The following is a 21,717-nucleotide window of genomic DNA, read 5'->3' as shown; positions in this document are numbered from 1 at the left end:
CACACACACACACACACACACACACACACACACACTCACACACACACACACTCACTCACTCACACACACACACACACACACACACACACACACACTCACACACACACACACTCACTCACTCACACACACACACACACACACACACAGCCGGTCGGCAGTCGGATCACCTCTGAGGTCTTGATGTAGTTGACCACACAAGCCCTGCACGAGCAACCAACCGCGACTGACTCAAAACACATTAAAATCAATGCTTCTGTGGTTATTTTCACACAAACACTGTGTTTCACTGCAGTAACTCGGTCAAACTGATAGGAAAAGTCAAAGTTCACATCCACACACCTCATCTTCCCTGTGGTGGTGATGTCAACCCACACAGGCTGGAATCTGTAGGTTGGAGATGAGATTTCCAGAACATACGATCCGGATGGAACGTCACTGACTGTGAAACTTCCATCATCTCTGCGGAAAGAAGCAGGACTGATCTGGTACTACAGCACAGGGATGCTGTCAGATGATAGAGCCATCCCAGCAAACAGAACATTCCCGTTTGATTCCCGATTGTTTATTTTTGGGATCAAAATTAGAACATTCTGGGAACGTACTGAGAACATTTGTTTATTTTTTGGGACAAAAATTAGAATGTTCTGGGAACATACTGAGAACATTTGGTTATTTTTTTGGGAACAAAATTAGAACGTTCTGGGAACATACTGAGAACGTTTGTTTATTTTTTTGGGATCAAAATTAGAACGTTCTGGGAATGTACTGAGAACGTTTGTTTATTTTTGGGGAACAAAATTAGAACGTTCTAGGAATGTACTGAGAACGTTTGTTTATTTTTGGGGAACAAAATTAGAACGTTCTAGGAATGTACTGAGAACGTTTGTTTATTTTTGGGGAACAAAATTAGAACGTTCTAGGAATGTACTGAGAACGTTTGTTTATTTTTGGGGAACAAAATTAGAACTTTCTGAGAATGTACTGAGAACGTTTGGTTATTTTTGGGGGAACAAAATTAAAACGTTCTAGGAATGTACTGAGAACACTGGTTATTTTTAGGGAACAAAATTAGAACTTTCTGAGAATATACTGAGAAAGTTTGGTTATTTTTTGGGGAACAAAATTAGAAAGTTTTGGGAATGTACTGAGAACATTTGGTTATTTTTTGGGGAACAAAATTAGAAAGTTTTGGGAACGTACTGAGAGAACGTTCTGGGAATGTACTGAGAACGTTTGTTTATTTTTGGGGAACAAAATTAGAACGTTCTAGGAATGTACTGAGAACGTTTGTTTATTTTTGGGGAACAAAATTAGAATGTTCTGGGAACGTACTGAGAACGTTTGTTTATTTTTTGGGACCAAAATTTGAATGTTCTGGGAACATACTGAGAACGTTTGTTTATTTTTTTGGGATCAAAATTAGAACGTTCTGGAAATGTTCTGAGAAAATGTGGTTATTTTGGGGGGAACAAAATTAGAAAGTTCTAGGAACGTGCTGAGAACACTTGGTTATTTTTAGGGAACAAAATTAGAACGTTCTGAGAATGTACTGAGAACGTTTGGTTATTTTTTGGGGAACAAAATTAGAAAGTTCTGGGAATGTTCTGAGAACGTTTGGTTATTTTTGGGAAACAAAATTAGAAAGATCTAGGAACGTCCTTCGAACGCTTGTTTATTTTTGGGGAACAAAATTAGAACGTTCTGAGAATGTACTGAGAACGTTTGGTTATTTTTGGGGGAACAAAATTAAAACATTCTAGGAATGTACTGAGAACACTGGTTATTTTTAGGGAACAAAATTAGAACTTTCTGAGAATATACTGAGAAAGTTTGGTTATTTTTTGGGGAACAAAATTAGAACGTTCTGAGAATGTACTGAGAACGTTTGGTTATTTTTGGGAAACAAAATTAGAAAGATCTAGGAACGTCCTTCGAACGCTTGTTTATTTTTGGGGAACAAAATTAGAAAGTTCTAGGAACGTTCTGAGAACATTTGGTTATTTTTTGGGGAACAAAATTAGAAAGTTCTAGGAACGATCTGAGACGATTTGGTTATTTTTTGGGGAACAAAATTAGAACATTCTAGGAATGTACTGAGAACATTTGGTTATTTTTGGGGAACAAAATTAGAACTTTCTGAGAATGTACTGAGAACGTTTGGTTATTTTTTGGGGAACAAAATTAGAAAGTTCTAGGAACGTTCTGAGAACATTTGGTTATTTTTTGGGGAACAAAATTAGAAAGTTCTAGGAATGTTCTGAGAACGTTTGGTTATTTTTGGGAAACAAAATTAGAAAGATCTAGGAACGTCCTTCGAACGCTTGTTTATTTTTGGGGAACAAAATTAGAACGTTCTGGGAACGTACTGAGAACGTTTGGATATTTTTTTGGGAACAAAATTAGAACGTTCTGGGAACGTACTGAGAACGTTTGGATATTTTTTTGGGAACAAAATTAGAACGTTCTGGGAACGTACTGAGAACGTTTGGATATTTTTTTGGGAACAAAATTAGAACGTTCTGGGAACGTACTGAGAACGTTTGGATATTTTTTTGGGAACAAAATTAGAACGTTCTGGGAACGTACTGAGAACGTTTGGATATTTTTTTGGGAACAAAATTAGAACGTTCTGGGAACGTACTGAGAACGTTTGGATATTTTTTTGGGAACAAAATTAGAACGTTCTGGGAACGTACTGAGAACGTTTGGATATTTTTTTGGGAACAAAATTAGAACGTTCTGGGAACGTACTGAGAACGTTTGGATATTTTTTTGGGAACAAAATTAGAACGTTCTGGGAACGTACTGAGAACGTTTGGATATTTTTTTGGGAACAAAATTAGAATGTTCTGGGAACATGCTGAGAACGTGTGTTTATTTTTTGGGGAACAAAATTAGAACGTTCTGGGAACGTACTGAGAACGTTTGGATATTTTTTTGGGAACAAAATTAGAATGTTCTGGGAACATGCTGAGAACGTGTGTTTATTTTTTGGGGAACAAAATTAGAACGTTCTGGGAACGTACTGAGAACGTTTGGATATTTTTTTGGGAACAAAATTAGAATGTTCTGGGAACATGCTGAGAACGTGTGTTTATTTTTTGGGACAAAAATTAGAACGTTCTGGGAACATACTGAGAACGTTTGTTTATTTTTGGGGAACAAAATTAAAATGTTCTGGGAACGTACTGAGAACGTTTGGTTATTTTTTTGGGAACAAAATTAGAACGTTCTGGGAACATACTGAGAACTTTTGTTCATTTTTTGGGACAAAAATTTGAACGTTTTGGGAACATACTGAGAACGCTTGTTTATTTTTTGGGGAACAAAATTAGAATGTTCTGGGAATGTACTGAGAACGTTTGTTCATTTTTTGGGATCAAAATTAGAATGTTCTGGGAGCGTACTGCGAACGTTTGTTTTTTGTTTTGGGGTACAAAATTAGAATGTTCTGGGAACGTACTGAGAACATTTGGTTATTTTTTTGGGAACAAAATTAGAACGTTCTGGGAACATACTGAGAACGTTTGTTTATTTTTTGGGACAAAAATTTGAATGTTCTGGGAACATACGGAGAACGTTTGGTTATTTTTTGGGGAACAAAATTAGAACGTTCTTGGAATGTACTGAGAACATTTGGTTATTTTTAGGGAACAAGATTAGAACTTTCTGAGAATGTACTGAGAAAGTTTGGTTAATTTTTGGGGAACAAAATTAGAACGTTCTGGGAATGTACTGAGAACGTTTGGTTATTTTTTGGGGAACACAATTAGAACGTTCTAGGAACGTGCTGCGAACGCTTGTTTATTTTTTGGGATCAAAATTAGAATGTTCTGGGAATGTACTGAGAACGTTTGTTCATTTTTGGGGAACAAAATTAGAATGTTCTGGGAATGTACTGAGAATGTTTGTTCATTTTTGGGGAACAAAATTAGAATGTTCTGTGAACGCACTGAGAACGTTTGGTTATTTTTTGGGGAACACAATTAGAACGTTCTAGGAACGTGCTGCGAACGCTTGTTTATTTTTTGGGATCAAAATTAGAATGTTCTGGGAATGTACTGAGAACGTTTGTTCATTTTTGGGGAACAAAATTAGAATGTTCTGGGAATGTACTGAGAATGTTTGTTCATTTTTGGGGAACAAAATTAGAATGTTCTGTGAACGCACTGAGAACGTTTGGTTATTTTTTGGGGAACACAATTAGAACGTTCTAGGAACATACTGAGAACGTTTGGATATTTTTTGGGGAACACAATTAGAACGTTCTAGGAACGTGCTGCGAACGCTTGTTTATTTTTTGGGAACAAAATTAGAATGTTCTGGGAACGTACTGACAACGTTTGGATATTTTTTGGGACCAAATAATAATGTCCTTTGAATGTACTGAGAACGATTTCTAATTTCTTTGGCAACCAATTAAGAACATTCTTTTAACATACTGAGAACGATTACAAAATTTTTTGGGCAACCAAAATGAACATTCTGGCCTGGGAACATCGTGGGAATGTTAGGGGAACGTTTTATTTTCTTAAACTATCCTGTCTAACTGACAGAACGTTAGAACATCTGATTTGGGATCCAGGAACGTTTGCTGGGAATCATTACCATATTCCCTGCATTTGCATGCACGCATTGCATCGTAATCTGCGCTCGCTCATGTGTGCACCTGATGAACCCCACGTTCAGCAGAACCTGCGCAGATGAGATCCAGTCCTGAGCTCTGACACCCGGAACCAGCGCTCGGCCCGACACCTGGGGCAAGTTCAAGCTCAAATCGGTGTGCACCGCTTTGCTACGGTTTCCGGGTTGAACGACACGTTTCCTGGAAACGGTGTGTAACGTTTTCTCTTGTTTGGTGGGTGTGTCACACACGTCAGCCCAATCAGCAGCAGCATGTATATAAACCACGCGGTATTAAAGAGACAGCTGGCACAATGTAATTAAGAGCAAGTATATTGTTTGCACATGTTTATTTACATTAAAGGCAAAATAACTGAAATAATAAGAGCACAAGTATAGATCTGGAACTTCTTTAAGCTTGTCTAAATATCATTTAGTAATTGCAATATCTTTTGGTCCATATCCTTTCCTCAGGAAGGTGTGCTCGACACTGATTAACGTAACATAAAAATACCATACATATTTATATATTTTGCTATTGCATCGTGGAGTGACACAACTTTTCTATACCCCTCTGATTATATAATGGTAACTATTACCATATCATAGCACAACGACAGTGATCAGCAATAATGATAAGCCTAATACTCACAATAAAAATAATAAGGTCATATAGATCCTAACACAGTCTCGGAGGTAAGAAGTGGATTATCCTTCACCTGAAATGTTTGTCTTTTCATCCTGATGTTGGATCACAATCATTAGGAACCGCAGTTTGCACAAACCCCTTCATTTGATTGGGATGTTCTCTTTTATTCTGGAGGGCAAGGGCAGTGACTGTAACATCCAGCGTATTTTGCAGTAGGGGAGCGCGGGGCACAAACTCAAAGTAACGCGGGGTTAGTTGTAAAACAGAATGTACTGAGAACATTTGGTTATTTTTGGGGAACAAAATTAGAACTTTATGAGAATGTACTGAGAACGTTTGGTTATTTTTTGGGGAACAAAATTAGAACGTTCTAGGAACGTACTGAGAACGTTCGGATATTTTTGGGGGGAACAAAATTAGAACATTCTAGGAATGTACTGAGAACATTTGGTTATTTTTGGGGAACAAAATTAGAACTTTATGAGAATGTACTGAGAACGTTTGGTTATTTTTTGGGGAACAAAATTAGAACGTTCTAGGAACGTGCTGCGAACGCTTGTTTATTTTTTGGGAACAAAATTAGAATGTTCTGGGAACGTACTGACAACGTTTGGATATTTTTTGGGACCAAATAATAATGTCCTTTGAATGTACTGAGAACGATTTCTAATTTCTTTGGCAACCAATTAAGAACATTCTTTTAACATACTGAGAACGATTACAAAATTTTTTGGGCAACCAAAATGAACATTCTGGCCTGGGAACATCGTGGGAATGTTAGGGGAACGTTTTATTTTCTTAAACTATCCTGTCTAACTGACAGAACGTTAGAACATCTGATTTGGGATCCAGGAACGTTTGCTGGGAATCATTACCATATTCCCTGCATTTGCATGCACGCATTGCATCGTAATCTGCGCTCGCTCATGTGTGCACCTGATGAACCCCACGTTCAGCAGAACCTGCGCAGATGAGATCCAGTCCTGAGCTCTGACACCCGGAACCAGCGCTCGGCCCGACACCTGGGGCAAGTTCAAGCTCAAATCGGTGTGCACCGCTTTGCTACGGTTTCCGGGTTGAACGACACGTTTCCTGGAAACGGTGTGTAACGGGGTTTGAGATGCGTTTTCTCTTGTTTGATGGGTGTGTCACACACGTCAGCCCAATCAGCAGCAGCATGTATATAAACCACGCGGTATTAAAGAGACAGCTGGCACAATGTAATTAAGAGCAAGTATATTGTTTGCACATGTTTATTTACATTAAAGGCAAAATAACTGAAATAATAAGAGCACAAGTATAGATCTGGAACTTCTTTAAGCTTGTCTAAATATCATTTAGTAATTGCAATATCTTTTGGTCCATATCCTTTCCTCAGGAAGGTGTGCTCGACACTGATTAACGTAACATAAAAATACCATACATATTTATATATTTTGCTATTGCATTGTGGAGGGACACTTTCATAAACTTTTCTATACTCCTCCGATTATATAATGGTAACTATTACAATATCATAGCACAACAACAGTGCTCAGTTTAAAAAACGTTTTGCACCGTTTTGTCGGGGCTGAACGCAGCCCAGGTGTGCCGTTCAATATTTTTATGGAAACTGATTCATTTTATTTTAGAAGAATAGAAAGTTCAAAAGAGCAGCGTTTATTTGAAATAGAAATCTTTTGTAACATTATACATGTCTTTACTCTCACTTTTGATTAATTTAATGCGTCCTTGATGAATAAAAGTATTAATTTATTTTATTATTATTATTATTATTATTATTATTTTTAAATCAGCTGTCAACATCCATTACAGAGCGAGAAAATGTACTCAGATTTGACGAACGCTTTAAAAAAAAAAATAGACTAATGCTCGAAACAATATACAGGCAAACGACAAATAAAAACGAGAAACAAAATACAACAGAAAGGGAAAAAAACTAAATAAATGGGAAGTATCAACATGTTTTGAGGTTTAAGTAATTACAAAGTTAGACAGAAAACAAGGCAGCGCTGAGTTCTGCAGGACAAAACCAAAACTATGTAAACCACAATGCTGTTTAAACATAACTTCAGTCCTCATAATATGTTTCCTTATGGAATAATCGTTGTGTTTTATTTCAAAGAAAATCTATATTTTTGGAGGACTGGTGGCACAGAGGTATTTGGTCAGTGCTGCACATTATGGATAAGAATGGCTGCTTTTTTAGTTCTAATGATTTCTGCACTAAATTTAATTGTAAGCGTGAGGAAAAAGCTTATTTGAAAGTTACTAAAAGCATTCCTTAATATGTTAAAGGGGATTTTAACATACTCCACCCTCATTCCCAAGATTTTGCATCTTAAATTAAGCAAAATATTTGTAGATGAGAAGTGCATTAATACGTTTATAAGAAATTGTCTTGTGCAGGAAAGCTATCCTGGTCCAATAAGAAGGAGCTATATTTGTCAACATCTAAATAGGAAATCAGTTAATGAATGTAGATGCAAATATTTGTTATTTCCTCTTCCACCAAAATATAAAGAAGTGCACTTTATATTTTTGTACGATATTTATCCCGCTAAGGAATTTCTGAGATTAAGATTTAATGTGGATTGTAATATTTGTAACAGTTCTGTAGTGAATAATGACGTAGAAACACTTATTTTTCCATTGTTATCTGCTTAATTCGGTTTGGACTGACGTATGTAATCGGATTAAACAAAGAATATCTAGTACTTGGGACATGTTGAAATTTGGAGGTTCATTTTAATAACTCATATTAAACTACTTTATTCACAAATGTAAATTCTGAAAACAGCACCCCAGTTTAATATCTTTAAAAAGGAGCTTGTATACAGAGGTCCTGAGAATTATGAGAAGTGATAAAGCCAAGAAATTATTTGATTTGTTTAATAAGTGTGATTTCGTTTAAGCCCCTACATTGTTTATGGTTGCATGAATGTATTTTATTTTATTTGGATTAATGTCTTGCATGATGGTTATAGTATGATTCATATGAATGTCTCAGTCTGTGAGGACTTACAGTTGTGTTGCTTGAAATGCAAAGAAAAAAAAAAGGTAACAACTGGACAAAAACAAAAACAAGCCAAAACAGTGACGCACGCTCAGCTGACGCTCAGAGATCACGTGACCGCTGGAGCAGGAAGTACTCTCAGGTCTGTCACTTTCACTTTGTTCTGTCTTAATGTTTGACATGTTTGTTCATCATTTATTTAGCTGAGCGTTTTTATTCCCTTAGGGTCTATTCATGTGGTTGTTTAGAGGTATATTTCAGTTTATTGGAGTTATTTTAGTGTGTGTCTTCTGCTGTGATGTTATTTCAGTCATCACTAACACTAACTGAACTCAATCAGTTTTGTGAAAAAGAACAAATTATCGTTTTAATGCACAAAATGAGGATTTTTGACTGCTGATGTATAAGACTTAATAATTTAAATGCTATATAATCATATTTCCTCATTACACTAATGCCGATTTCAGATGAGGGAGGGTTGAAATGTCATATTTAATATTTAATATTTAATATTTTTTAGCAGAATTTTGATTGAAAATGTCATTCTGACCAGTCGAAGTTCAACCGATCCTCAAAAATTAAGAAAGTGCATTTTGAAAGCAGAAAATTAATTATGATTTTTGATATATGATGTTTAAAAACAATTTAAATAATATATAATTTTGTACTCATTACTGTAATGACAATTTTAATATTTTATTTGATATTAATTAATATTTTTCAGAAGATTTGGACTCGAAAATGTATAATGCACCCCTAAAGAAAATAAGAAATGATTTTTTAAATGTAGAAAATGAGGCGTATTGTGAGAACAATTATGATTTTTGACAGCTGATGTTTCAGGTGAGGGTTGAAATGTCATGATATTTCATATTTTATTCGTATGGTATTTAATATTTGCATTTTAGTGTTTGGCTTCTGCTGTGATGAATGTATTAATCTCATAACTAACACCAACTCAGCTGATGCAGGTGGATTTATACAGTCCTCCATCAAAACATAACACACTGCAGCTGACGGAAAGCAGGTAAAGAGTGTTTCTGAGCAGTTAGTAATTCAGTCAATTATTCTGCCCTTGTGTAAGTGGTTTGAATCACATGCACGCGTCTCAAACAGCTTCGCTCAGCACTTTATCTTCAGATGTTGTGCTTCAGCTCAGTCAATGATTGCACAGTCTGTCACGTGACGCTCATGAGACTCTGTTGTGATCAGATGAAGAGATGATGATGATGATGATGGCGGCGCTGCTGTGTTTCTGCGCTCTGATCTCTGCTGTTTGCTGTGCGCCGCTCATAGAAACTCAACCTGAACAGGTGCATGTCTCATATCCAGGTGAGATTTCACTCTTCATGATTGACAGCTGTCAATCAAGACAGACGGGTTTCCATGGAAACCCTGCAGTCATTGTGTGATTTGTAGTCTTCGTACCGATAATTGTTTTGGCTCTCGTGAGTGTAATTCTGTTATATGAGTCATTTAATATTTTATTTTAAATCAGTTGATATTTTTCAGCAGAAATTGAACATTTTATACCTAAAAAAAAAAATAGGAAAAATTCATTTTGAATGCAGAAAGTGAGGCTTTTTTTACTAAAACATTTGAGGTTTAAAGACTTCACGATTTAAATAATATATAATAATTTTTCCTAGTCACATTTTCAGGTGAGGGAGGGTTGAAATGCCGTGATATTTAATATTTTATTTCATGTTAGTTGTTATTTTTCAGCAGAGCGGTTATGATTTCTGACAGCTGATGTTTAAAGATTTCACAAATTAAATAATATGCTTTTTTTTTTTGTCTTTGAAATAATGACAATTTCAGATGAGGAAGGGTTGTATTTTATTTAAAATGGATGTTTTTCAGCAGAATTTTGTTTGAAAATGTCAATATATCTATTATTTTATTTAATTTTAGTTTATATTTTTCAGCCGATATTTGAAAATGTCATTCAAAAAAAAAATTAAGATTTTTTATTTATTTTTGAGAACAGTTATGATTTTTGACAGCTGATGTATAAAGACTTCACGTTTTAAATAATATATAGTAATTTTTCATAATTACAGTAATGCGAGGGAGTGTTGAAATGTGTTGGAAATGATAAATCATTGTCTCTGTGTTTGTACTTTGCTCAGTGACAGTAAAGAGGGTCATGTGACCCGAGCAGGTGTTTATAACGGAGCGTCTTTCCTCAGGTGTGAAGAACTCGATGTTGGTCACATGGTCCACCGCTAATAAAACCGAGAGCGTTGTTGAGTACGGTCTGTGGGGCGGGAAGCTCTTCAGTCACACGGCGGAGGGAGACGCAAGCGTGTTTATCGACGGAGGGCCGGAGAACAGAACGATGTACGTCCACCGAGTCACGCTGACCGATCTGACCCCAGCGGCTTCATACGGTAACCTTCACACAGACATCACACAGTGTGTGTGACCTGGACGATAGAGATGTTAATAGATGTGTGTGTGTTTCAGTGTATCACTGCGGCAGCGACGCCGGATGGAGCGACATCTTCTACTTCACGTCTCTGAATGAAAGCGTGAGCTTCAGCCCCAGATTCGCTCTGTTTGGTGACATGGGCAACGAAAACCCTCAGTCTCTGAGTCGACTGCAGAAAGAGACGCAGATGGGGATGTACGACGTCATTCTGCACATCGGTGAGACCGCAAACGAATAGCTCGGCCAAAATGAAAAAGCACTGGAAATGTGCTCATCCCAGATCAGGATGAGTTTGTGTCTTCATCAGGTTTGGAGAAATGCAGCATTGCGTCAGTGTCTCACTGCAAGTGAATGGGTGCCGTCAGAATGAGAGTCCTGCAGTCATTGTGTGATTTGTAGTCTTCGTACCGATAATTGTTTTGGCTCTCGTGAGTGTAATTCTGTTATATGAGTCATTTAATATTTTATTTTAAATCAGTTGATATTTTTCAGCAGAAATTGAACATTTTATACCTAAAAAAAAAAATAGGAAAAATTCATTTTGAATGCAGAAAGTGAGGCTTTTTTTACTAAAACATTTGAGGTTTAAAGACTTCACGATTTAAATAATATATAATAATTTTTCCTAGTCACATTTTCAGGTGAGGGAGGGTTGAAATGCCGTGATATTTAATATTTTATTTCATGTTAGTTGATATTTTTCAGCAGAGCGGTTATGATTTCTGACAGCTGATGTTTAAAGATTTCACAAATTAAATAATATGCTTTTTTTTTTGTCTTTGAAATAATGACAATTTCAGATGAGGAAGGGTTGTATTTTATTTAAAATGGATGTTTTTCAGCAGAATTTTGTTTGAAAATGTCAATATATCTATTATTTTATTTAATTTTAGTTTATATTTTTCAGCCGATATTTGAAAATGTCATTCAAAAAAAAAATTAAGATTTTTTATTTATTTTTGAGAACAGTTATGATTTTTGACAGCTGATGTATAAAGACTTCACGTTTTAAATAATATATAGTAATTTTTCATAATTACAGTAATGCGAGGGAGTGTTGAAATGTGTTGGAAATGATAAATCATTGTCTCTGTGTTTGTACTTTGCTCAGTGACAGTAAAGAGGGTCATGTGACCCGAGCAGGTGTTTATAACGGAGCGTCTTTCCTCAGGTGTGAAGAACTCGATGTTGGTCACATGGTCCACCGCTAATAAAACCGAGAGCGTTGTTGAGTACGGTCTGTGGGGCGGGAAGCTCTTCAGTCACACGGCGGAGGGAGACGCAAGCGTGTTTATCGACGGAGGGCCGGAGAACAGAACGATGTACGTCCACCGAGTCACGCTGACCGATCTGACCCCAGCGGCTTCATACGGTAACCTTCACACAGACATCACACAGTGTGTGTGACCTGGACGATAGAGATGTTAATAGATGTGTGTGTGTTTCAGTGTATCACTGCGGCAGCGACGCCGGATGGAGCGACATCTTCTACTTCACGTCTCTGAATGAAAGCGTGAGCTTCAGCCCCAGATTCGCTCTGTTTGGTGACATGGGCAACGAAAACCCTCAGTCTCTGAGTCGACTGCAGAAAGAGACGCAGATGGGGATGTACGACGTCATTCTGCACATCGGTGAGACCGCAAACGAATAGCTCGGCCAAAATGAAAAAGCACTGGAAATGTGCTCATCCCAGATCAGGATGAGTTTGTGTCTTCATCAGGTTTGGAGAAATGCAGCATTGCATCAGTGTCTCACTGCAAGTGAATGGGTGCCGTCAGAATGAGAGTCATAAAAACATCACCATAACACACAGCACTCCAGTCCATCAGTTAACATCAATCCAGCATTAAGACGTCTTTAACTCAAATCCCATAGAGTCCATAATCCATAATAACTCTTCCTCCAGTGAAGAAGTGTTCTGGTGTGAATCAGGAGAGAAATCTGCACACCGTTTACAAGCCACAACTTAAATTTTTTGTCTTCTCCAGATGTTAACTGATGGACTGGAGTGCTGTGTGTTATGGTGATGTTTTTATGACTCTCATTCTGACGGCACCCATTCACTTGCAGTGAGACACTGATGCAATGCTGCATTTCTCTAAACCTGATGAAGACACAAACTCATCCTGATCTGGGATGAGCACATTTCCAGTGTGAACTGTTCCTTTAACTGAGTCCGAGCAGATTAGTTTGTCGTCCCAGTGACGATGGTTTAGTTCTAGTTTTGTGTCAGAGTTATGCTTGTGCGTGTGCTTTACAGCATGTGATTGTCTTCACAGGGGATTTCGCGTATGACATGCACGAGGTAAGAAACACAGCTGGCCATGTAGTGCCACATCAGTTTTGTTAATATTTTGAATTCATTTTATTTTTAGATTTTCTGCTTTCATGTTAATTTGAACGACTCGAGGGAAGTAAATGAAGATAGAACGATTATTTTCGAGTGGACAGTTTTTGCTGCTGTGTTTTTAAGGCGTCTATATTTAGCACAAGACTACAGAAATCAGTCAAATCAAGTGATGATCGACCCGAATGTCTAATGTTGCCCGTAATATCATAATCGGTGACAAAAACCACAAATACAGCTGTCAAACTTTAGTGGAAGCACAGTGCATCTGAAAACTCATTAGAGCAACGACCACAAAATTCCCCAATCACTATAATTATGTAAGAGTCTGGAAAATAGACAGATTTGATTTAAGTTTGTCGTGACTTCTTAGTTTTAAAACGGTGTGTGTTTGAAATATTATATCATAATGTGATTATGAGCTGAACACAGATCTGTTTTTAATCACAGTCTTGATTCTGAGGATGTTTTATGTCTCAGTGTTATGGAGATGCAAAATGACAGAAGATAAGAATAGAAACTGATCAGAATAAAGTGAGTTTGAGATTTAACCAAATGAATCCAAATGGAAAACAAGGTCATTTTTCTGGCCCCATTGCACTGTAAAACAAAAGTTGTACATAAAACAGATGATCGAAATATGTTAGCTCAGTGTGTTACTTCCTGTTTCTTTGTAATTATCTGCAAATGAACTTGCAATTTCTGATTGAAAATTGTTTCTACAGCAAATTTTCTTCAGTGTGGCAGATATTTGTTCTTGTTAAACTATATGAGGTGAACCCAGTGCTTAATCAAGGAGTTAATTAGGGGTTCAAGCGCGTAGCACTGAAAACTTATTGTAATTGTTAGAATGGCCAAAGATCAGCAATCTCCATCTAAAACTGATCGGGCAGAGCAAACCGTGAGTCGTAGAGACTTGAAACTTGGAGGGATGCTAGTACTCACACCGTCTACAATGTCACCAAAGCTCGCCCCAATCGGCCTGACGGGGGCGCTACAGCGATCAAAAGAATGAAATCGCTCATATCTCCTAAACCGTTAGCCGCATGCTCAAGTGCCTTATATCGTTGGAATCCTCGGGTATTTTGGTATTTTGGATACTTTTGCGAACTAGTCCTAGGTTTTTCACCCGATCGGAACCAAACCAGTGCAGAAAGATTCTTTGGAGAGTGAATATCAATAATTATCAAAGAGGGACGCCAAAACGTTCGGCAGCTTTTACTAAAACGCCTAAAACTTTTGAACGGAATGAGATATCTTCACCAAACTCAGAACACTCATGTAGGAGCTCAGTCTGAGGTCACATGAACAAAATCATGGAGCTTGGCCACTTGGTGGCGCTATAAGAGGGAAAAAACTTTAAAATGGCTATAACTACGGAACCATTTGTCCGATCAATTCAATTCAAGTTTATTTGTATAGCGCTTTTCACGATACAAATCGTTGTTTTACAGAAAATTAAGTTTCTACAATATATTTAGTAGTTAATGTACAGTGTTTAGTGTCAGTTAATGTACATATGGCAGAAATGTGTGGAAAGATCAATTCAAGACGTAATCAAACAGACGATGAACACTATTAACTGCAATTATTATATGAACTTATAGCAAAATTTGGTAGTTCATCAACATGAAAATTGGAACGTAGTGTCTTTGTCCAATGTGCCAGAAGTGTCTATGAGGACATTAGCGTATCTCAAAAAACATGGCCGCCATTGGCCAATGAATTTTGAGCACCTATTAGACAAGGTTAATGGAGGTCGATCGTAATGAAACTCAGTGGGCCTGTTTGACTCACGGCCCTAAAGGTCTGTGAGACATTTGAAAGAAATCAGCCACTGGGGGGCGATATCGCATTTTTCAAGGGCGTAATTGATTGTACATTGCACGGTTTTTCACACATACACACAATATTCATATCATCTGTTAGACCTCCTCATTCCGAACAACTTTGCCTCTAGAACCACTGCTGTCAATCAAATTGTTTGTTAAATAATTGAGAATATGTAAAAACCTACTTTTGCAAACTAGCCCTAGGTTTTTCGCTCAATCTCGGAAAAACCACAGACTCTATATCAATAATTATTAAAAAATGTTGAATTTCACCCTTTGGGTAGTTATAACTGGTCGTTTAGAAAAGGGGCGTGTCCAAATATACCCAAAAGCCTATAAACGAAAACTCAAAACTTCATGAAACTAGGTGAGCCCATGCAACAGGTGATTCTAAACAAGTGTGCTAAGTTTCATAGAGATCAGACCACAGGTGGCGCTATAACAGTTAAAAAGGCTTCAAAAACACTATATTTCTATGGTAAACTATATGTCTATGGTTCAGAAATACACTAGATCTTCACTTCGTACGATTGATCTGCTCATTCTGAATAACTTTGCCTATAGGACTGCTGTCAATCAAACTGTTCTTTAAATATTTGACATTATTTAAAAAACCTACTTTGGCAAACTCCTCCACTCCGGCCATAGGTGGCGCTGTAACAGTCATAAACATAAAAAAATCGTCATATTTCTATGGTTAATTACCTGGATTTGCCAAAAATGCTTTTTTAAATCATTGATTTAGGTGGTTACAGGCTTGCTAAATAATACGTAATGTCTTATTTCATGTGTGCTTAAATGCCTTAAAGCGCTTGAACCCCAAAAATCACTGCAAAAATTGAAAACAAAATTCTTAAATTATTTTAAAAAATTTATTGAAATTACGTAATTTAAAATTTAAATACCATTGATTTTGCCATGAATATAACCATTGCTGCTGACACGACGTTAAATCATAAATAAATCAAATAAATATTTGTTCTAAGAATAGTAAGAATGAGAATATGAATGTTTTAAGAATAAATGTATCTTGATTTAAGAATGTTTAGATAAGACAAAACATGCTTTTTGCACTGTATTTGTAATCTGACCGGCTGCTGAATAATTTATTCAGTTTCTCATCCCTCTTAGTAAGCGATTCAGACACAGCCGGCTGACTTTTCATGTTTTTTAGTGAACTAGTTAGTAGTTTGAGTGCTGACCTCACTGTGACCACTGGAGGGAAGCACAAACCTCTGGATCGATGGTAAAAGTGATTGACTGTGTAGAGATGGTTTTTGGGCTCAGTGAAATATTCTGTAAATGTCTGGCCAGATGTTTTCCTAGACTTGACCGCATGACCTCTGTGAGCTCTCAGCACATCCATACCAGCACAACGGAAACTCAAAAAAATGATCCTGAACCTCCGCATCCTCTTGACCTTTGACCCCACCCTCTGAGGTCACTGACTGTGACCCTGAATTAACCCTGTCCGTGTGAGACACGAGAGCGTTTAGTGTTTTTCTGTTTCTCGCTGGTGTCGTTTGAAGGCCTGAATATGTTCACTGTGTAACTCAGTAACGGCTGCTGTGGTTTTCTGTCTGTGTTTATTTTTCCAGTAACTTCTCCCACTACAGGAGTCGTTTCAGTATGCCGGGACACACGGAGAATCTGTGGTACAGGTACGAGCACTGACACTCGACAAGCGTCTGAGATCTTGAGCTGTTTTGCTTTGTTTTCTTTTCTATGGAAGCTTGTTTCCACCACGGGATTAAAAAAAAGGTAGTTATCTCACAGTTCTGACTTTATACCACAATTCTGAGGGGAAGAAAACACAGAATTGCGAGATAGAAACTCAGAATTGCTTTATATCTTACAATTCTGACTTTTTTCTCGCAATTTGTACTTTTGAATTTTTTTGCAATTCTGTCTTTTTTTGCAATTCTGTCTTTTTTCTCGCAGTTCTGACTTTTTTCTCGCAATCCTGACTTTTTTTTTGCAATTCTGTCTTTTTTTGCAATTCTGTCTTTTTTTGCAATTCTGACTTTTTTCTTGCAGTTCTGACTTTTTCTCGCAATTCTGACTTTTTTCTCGCAGTTCTGACTTTTTTCTCGCAGTTCTGACTTTTTTTTTGCAATTCTGTCTTTTTTTGCAATTCTGACTTTTTTTGCAATTCTGACTTTTTTCTCGCAATTCTGACTTTTTTTTTGCAATTCTGTCTTTTTTTGCAATTCTGACTTTTTTCTCGCAATTCTGACTTTTTTTTTGCAATTCTGACTTTTTTCTCGCAATTCTGACTTTTTTTTTGCAATTCTGACTTTTTTCTCGCAGTTCTGACTTTTTTTTTGCAATTCTGACTTTTTTCTCATAATTTTGACTTTATATATCACAGTTTTGAGTTCATAACATAGCTCTGACTTTTTTCTCAGAATTGCCAGAAAAAAAGTCTGCATTTTGAGATAAAAGTCGCAGTTATCGTTGTTCTTTTTCTTTATCCTGTGGCGGAAACAAGCTTCTGTATCTTTCAGACTGGTGGAAAGAAAATAAGTGTTTGTTTTATTGCACTTTGTCTATTATATCTCTGAGTTTTATCTCAGAAATCTCCACTTACACTATAAAGAAAGAAAACTAGAAAGACTCTCCCTGTTTTATCCTGTAGTTCTTCACATGAGCTCAATTATAATGTCTGGATAAACTGTTTGAGAGAGGTCATAAGGTGCAGATTATAGTCAGTTAAGTACGTTTGTTATGAATCATCTCTGCGCTGGAACATCATAATTGAGCGAGCGATATATCTGTGCTCGTGGGAGAAAGCTGGAAAAACTACTGAGGTTCTGCTTTAAACACAGAGAGGATGAAGAATCCAGCTCTGCGTTGCTGGATGATTGTTTTTCCCAGTCTGAAGAAACATTTAGTGTTTGCACAGTCAGTTTTGAACACTGAAGCATGTTTATAACTGTGTGTAGCTGGAACATTGGACCCGCTCATATCATCTCCTTTTCCACGGAAGTCTATTTCTATCTGGAATACGGCCTGGATCTGCTCTTCAGACAGTATGAGTGGCTACAGGCCGATCTACAGGTACAAATACAGAACAGATGCTGCTGTGGTCTCTCAGAAATCAACTTTGCTGTGGATGAACACTGCAAAAATCATGTTCATAGATGTACAGTGGGGCAAAAAAGTATTTAGTCAGCCACCAATTGTTATTCCTTTAAACAGTTTTACTGTAAAAATATTGAAACATCCTTAAAACTAAGCAAAACTGTGGAAGATAATCAGGCATGTTTTTATAGTTTTAAGCATGAATCCAGCAAAACTGAGTGGCATTTATGAAATAAAGCAAGGGAATATTCTCGAGTGTTTCTGTGCTTGATAAAGGAAGCGAACCGTCCTGCGAACCGAGCGCAGCGGCCGTGGATCATCACGATGGGACACAGACCCATGTACTGCTCCAACGATGACGGAGACGACTGCACACACTTCCAGAGCTACGTGTGTGATCTCAGATCTCATGCTGTGTGTGATTCTGTTTCAGTACCATCTCAAGACGAGGTCAGATGGTTAATGTTGTCTTTGGTGATGTCTGCTGTTTCAGGTCCGACTTGGACGCAATGACACGAAACCCGTTGCTCCTGGACTGGAGGATTTATTCTATCAGTACGGTAAGAGGATCGCGCCGTTTTAAGGGATGCACTGGTCAGTTTTGAGTTTTTAGTCTATTTTGCTTCTATATGGAAAGAAAACATCCAAAATACACATTTAAGAGTTTATTTTTTTGCGTCTGTAGTTTTCAATCTCAGTCCATATGTTTAAAGAGTTTTTCTCTAACAAACACCAAACTTTACAGTTTTATTCCTCTCGATATTCCTAAAAACAATCTGTCTGTTGCACTAGAGATGCACAATGACATAAGATGTTAAGTCTTGCTCTCTGAAAAGTTTTTCAACATTTTGATTTCTGACCCCATTAGCAGATCTTTTTTCTTTTTTTTAACAAAACCTATTAAAATTGACAATTTTTTCAGAAAACAAGACTTTACATCTTATGTCATTATGCATCTCTAGTAAATATATCTTCAGTTAAGAATGTTTAGATATTTGCACTGGAAAACAATACAAAAATACTGAGGAGGTAAATCATTTTTTGCAGTTTGACAGTATTTTTATTTTTTTTTATTTATGGAGTGATTAAAATAGAAATCCCAAAAAATCCCCTCTGGAAAAACCTTTAATATGACAACAAAATCAAACAAGAATTATGAATCTGGCTTTATCCAGTGTTCAAATTCATGCTCTGGAGATGTATGCAAATTAGCACATATTTAATTAGATAATGCATCATTTGCATATTTAAGCATATCATTTCAGAAAACTTGTAATGCTACACAGTTGTCTAATGTACTGTGATTAATCAACTAGGGAACGTGTGAGAATATATTTATTAGTTAATTTTTTTCCCTGTTTACCTCTAGTATTAGTATCTCAGTCTATATTTTTAATGATTGTTTCCTAGCCTAAACTGTGTGTATGTGCGTGCGTGTGTGTGTGCGTGTGTGAGTGTGTGTGTGTGAGTGTGTGTGTGCGTGTGTGAGTGTGTGTGTGAGTGTGTGTGTGTGTGTGTGTGTGTGTGTGTGTGTGTGTGTGAATGAGTGGATGTGTGTGAGTGTGTGTGTGAATGTGTGTGTGAGAGTGTGTGAGTGCATGTGTGTGTGTGAGTGTGTGCATGTGTGTGTGAGTGAGAGTGCATGTGTGTGTGAGTGAGAGTGCGCGTGTGTGTGTGTGTGTGAGTGCATGTGAGTGTGAATGCATGTGTGTGTGTGTGAGTGCATGTGAGTGTGTGCATGTGAGAGTGCATGTGTGTGTGTGTGAGTGAGAGTGTGCGTGTGTGTGAGAGTGAGAGTGAGAGTGTGTGTGTGCGAGTGTGTGCGAGTGTGTGCGTGTGCGTGTGCGTGTGTGTGCGTGTGTGTGCATGTGTGTGTGTGTGTGTGTGTGTTTCAGGAGTGGATCTGGAGCTCTGGGCTCATGAACACACGTATGAGAGACTCTGGCCCGTGTACGATTACAAGGTAAAGCTCAGCACTGATCTGAAAGTGCTCTGTGATCGACTTTATCAGATGTGACGTGTGTTTGTGTCCCGCAGGTGTTTAACGGGAGCTCTGAAGAGCCGTATGTGAATCCTAAAGCGCCCGTGCACATAATCACAGGTTCAGCCGTGAGTATCGTCAGAAGCACCAGCAACACTAGTTTCACGAGGGTTTGTGAAGGTTGAGAAGGGCACTGTTCATGATAGACTACTAACTTACTGCATACTACACGATACACTGTCTATTTATTAAAACAGTATGTAAAGCAGCACATATGAAGTGCACTAGTGCACACCCAGTGTTTTTTCTCCAGAGAGATTTTAAAATAGTCTGTTTAAAGCGTTTTAATCCATAAATCAAACAACCAGCTATGAGCAGAATCACAACAGTATGATTTATATTATAAGTATTTGAAAATCAGGCAAAAAGACAAAAATATGTTCTAATAACATTTAGCCAACGTTCCAATTAGGTAAAAAAAAAAAAAACATTCCAGTTTTTTAAAAAATGTTTTAAAATCATTTTATCATTTTGCAAACATTATGGGAACGTTACTTTTGAAGGTTCTCTGAATGTTCTGAAACATTTAAAAAGAAACATTAAACTGACATCCAACTAAAATGTTTCAAGAAGTTTCAGTAACAGAAGAACGTTGAGAGAACCTTGACAGAACGTTCTGAGAACATTCCCTGTTAGCTGGGAACTACAAGAACTACAATCCCATGAAGCATTGCAAATTACATCATCGAATTAAAAACACTGCAGTAATATAAAACTATTAATTAAAAGAAAATGAATGGAGCAAAAGACACATGATGCAGCGCAGACGTCAAGTCGAGGTTATTACACTGAACTAAATCCATTAAAAAAAAGAGAAAATATAAAAAACTATTTCAAGCTATTAATAAAAATTATGGTAACACTTTACAATAAGGTTCCATAAGTTAATGTATTAACTAACATGAACAATAGATTTATTACAGTATTTATTAATCTTTGTTAATGTTAGTTAATGAAACTACTGTCGTTCACTGTTCATGTTCGTTCACAGTGCATTAACTAATGTTAACAAACACAACTTTTGATTTTAATAATGTATTGGTAAATGTTGAGATTAACATTAACTAAGATTAATAAATGCTGTAGAAGTGTAAGAAATTAACCTTATTGTATAGTGTTACCAAAATCATAATAGTATTTCAGTGATACTATAATAACAGTCTAACATGCGCTCACTTAGAAAAAGAAAAAGCAGAAGTACCGCAGTGCAGTGTAAAAATGTGTTCTGCGTGAATGACCCCTAAATTACCACCTTTCTAGCAGAATGCATTGTAAGAAAAATCATCCACCAACTTCCAGAACCCAACAATAAACATTTAGGATTCAGTGTGTCGTCACACGAACCCATCGTGTTTCATGTTTGCATTTTAAATTGAATTTTGCATGAAAAAAATGACTTCCAGCTCTGGAAACAGAAGGTCGAGTTGAGTGCATTGCATTGTGGGATACGGTATGCCATGTGTTGGTGTTTTAGCAGATGTGTGATTTTGTCTTGTTCAGGGCTGTCGAGAGAAACACGACGGCTTCATCCCTAAACCTCGTGACTGGAGTGCGTTCAGAAGCACGGATTACGGCTACACACGCATGCGTCTGCTCAACGGCACGCACCTGTACCTGGAGCAGGTGTCTGACGACCAGGTAGCTCTCGTGAGTGTGTGTGTGTGTGTGTGTGTGAGAGAGAGAGAGTGTGT

At 37.2% G+C, this 21,717-nt stretch overlaps 2 protein-coding genes across 2 annotated transcripts in view; both read left to right on the top strand.

The window, feature by feature from the left end:
• Positions 1 to 9,053: 9,053 nt before the first annotated feature.
• Positions 9,054 to 21,717, top strand: part of LOC107567340 (acid phosphatase type 7-like) — a 13,558-nt gene continuing 894 nt past the window's right edge. Inside the window, exons 1-13 of the mRNA XM_016253006.1 lie at positions 9,054 to 9,315; positions 9,501 to 9,620; positions 10,481 to 10,681; positions 10,758 to 10,948; positions 11,866 to 12,094; positions 12,171 to 12,353; positions 16,487 to 16,562; positions 17,847 to 17,961; positions 18,262 to 18,375; positions 18,479 to 18,545; positions 19,881 to 19,948; positions 20,023 to 20,094; positions 21,527 to 21,673. Coding sequence (XP_016108492.1) covers positions 9,509 to 9,620; positions 10,481 to 10,681; positions 10,758 to 10,948; positions 11,866 to 12,094; positions 12,171 to 12,353; positions 16,487 to 16,562; positions 17,847 to 17,961; positions 18,262 to 18,375; positions 18,479 to 18,545; positions 19,881 to 19,948; positions 20,023 to 20,094; positions 21,527 to 21,673 — 1,575 coding nt within the window. The 5' untranslated portion in view covers positions 9,054 to 9,315; positions 9,501 to 9,508. The remainder of the gene's footprint in view (positions 9,316 to 9,500; positions 9,621 to 10,480; positions 10,682 to 10,757; positions 10,949 to 11,865; positions 12,095 to 12,170; positions 12,354 to 16,486; positions 16,563 to 17,846; positions 17,962 to 18,261; positions 18,376 to 18,478; positions 18,546 to 19,880; positions 19,949 to 20,022; positions 20,095 to 21,526; positions 21,674 to 21,717) is intronic.
• LOC107567356 (acid phosphatase type 7-like) lies at positions 11,897 to 13,369 on the top strand. Its single transcript, XM_016253023.1, has 3 exons — positions 11,897 to 12,094; positions 12,171 to 12,353; positions 13,002 to 13,369. Exons 1-3 carry the CDS (start codon positions 11,908 to 11,910, stop codon positions 13,070 to 13,072), a joined length of 441 nt encoding a protein of 146 aa, XP_016108509.1. The 5' UTR covers positions 11,897 to 11,907; the 3' UTR covers positions 13,073 to 13,369.

Source organism: Sinocyclocheilus grahami, unplaced genomic scaffold (assembly GCF_001515645.1).
Source record: "Sinocyclocheilus grahami isolate Dianchi unplaced genomic scaffold, SAMN03320097.WGS_v1.1 scaffold1149.1, whole genome shotgun sequence".
In the NCBI taxonomy this organism is placed as follows: domain Eukaryota; kingdom Metazoa; phylum Chordata; class Actinopteri; order Cypriniformes; family Cyprinidae; genus Sinocyclocheilus; species Sinocyclocheilus grahami.
The sequence above is the reverse complement of the archived record's forward strand: the minus strand, read 5'-3'. Positions and strand labels throughout refer to the sequence as shown.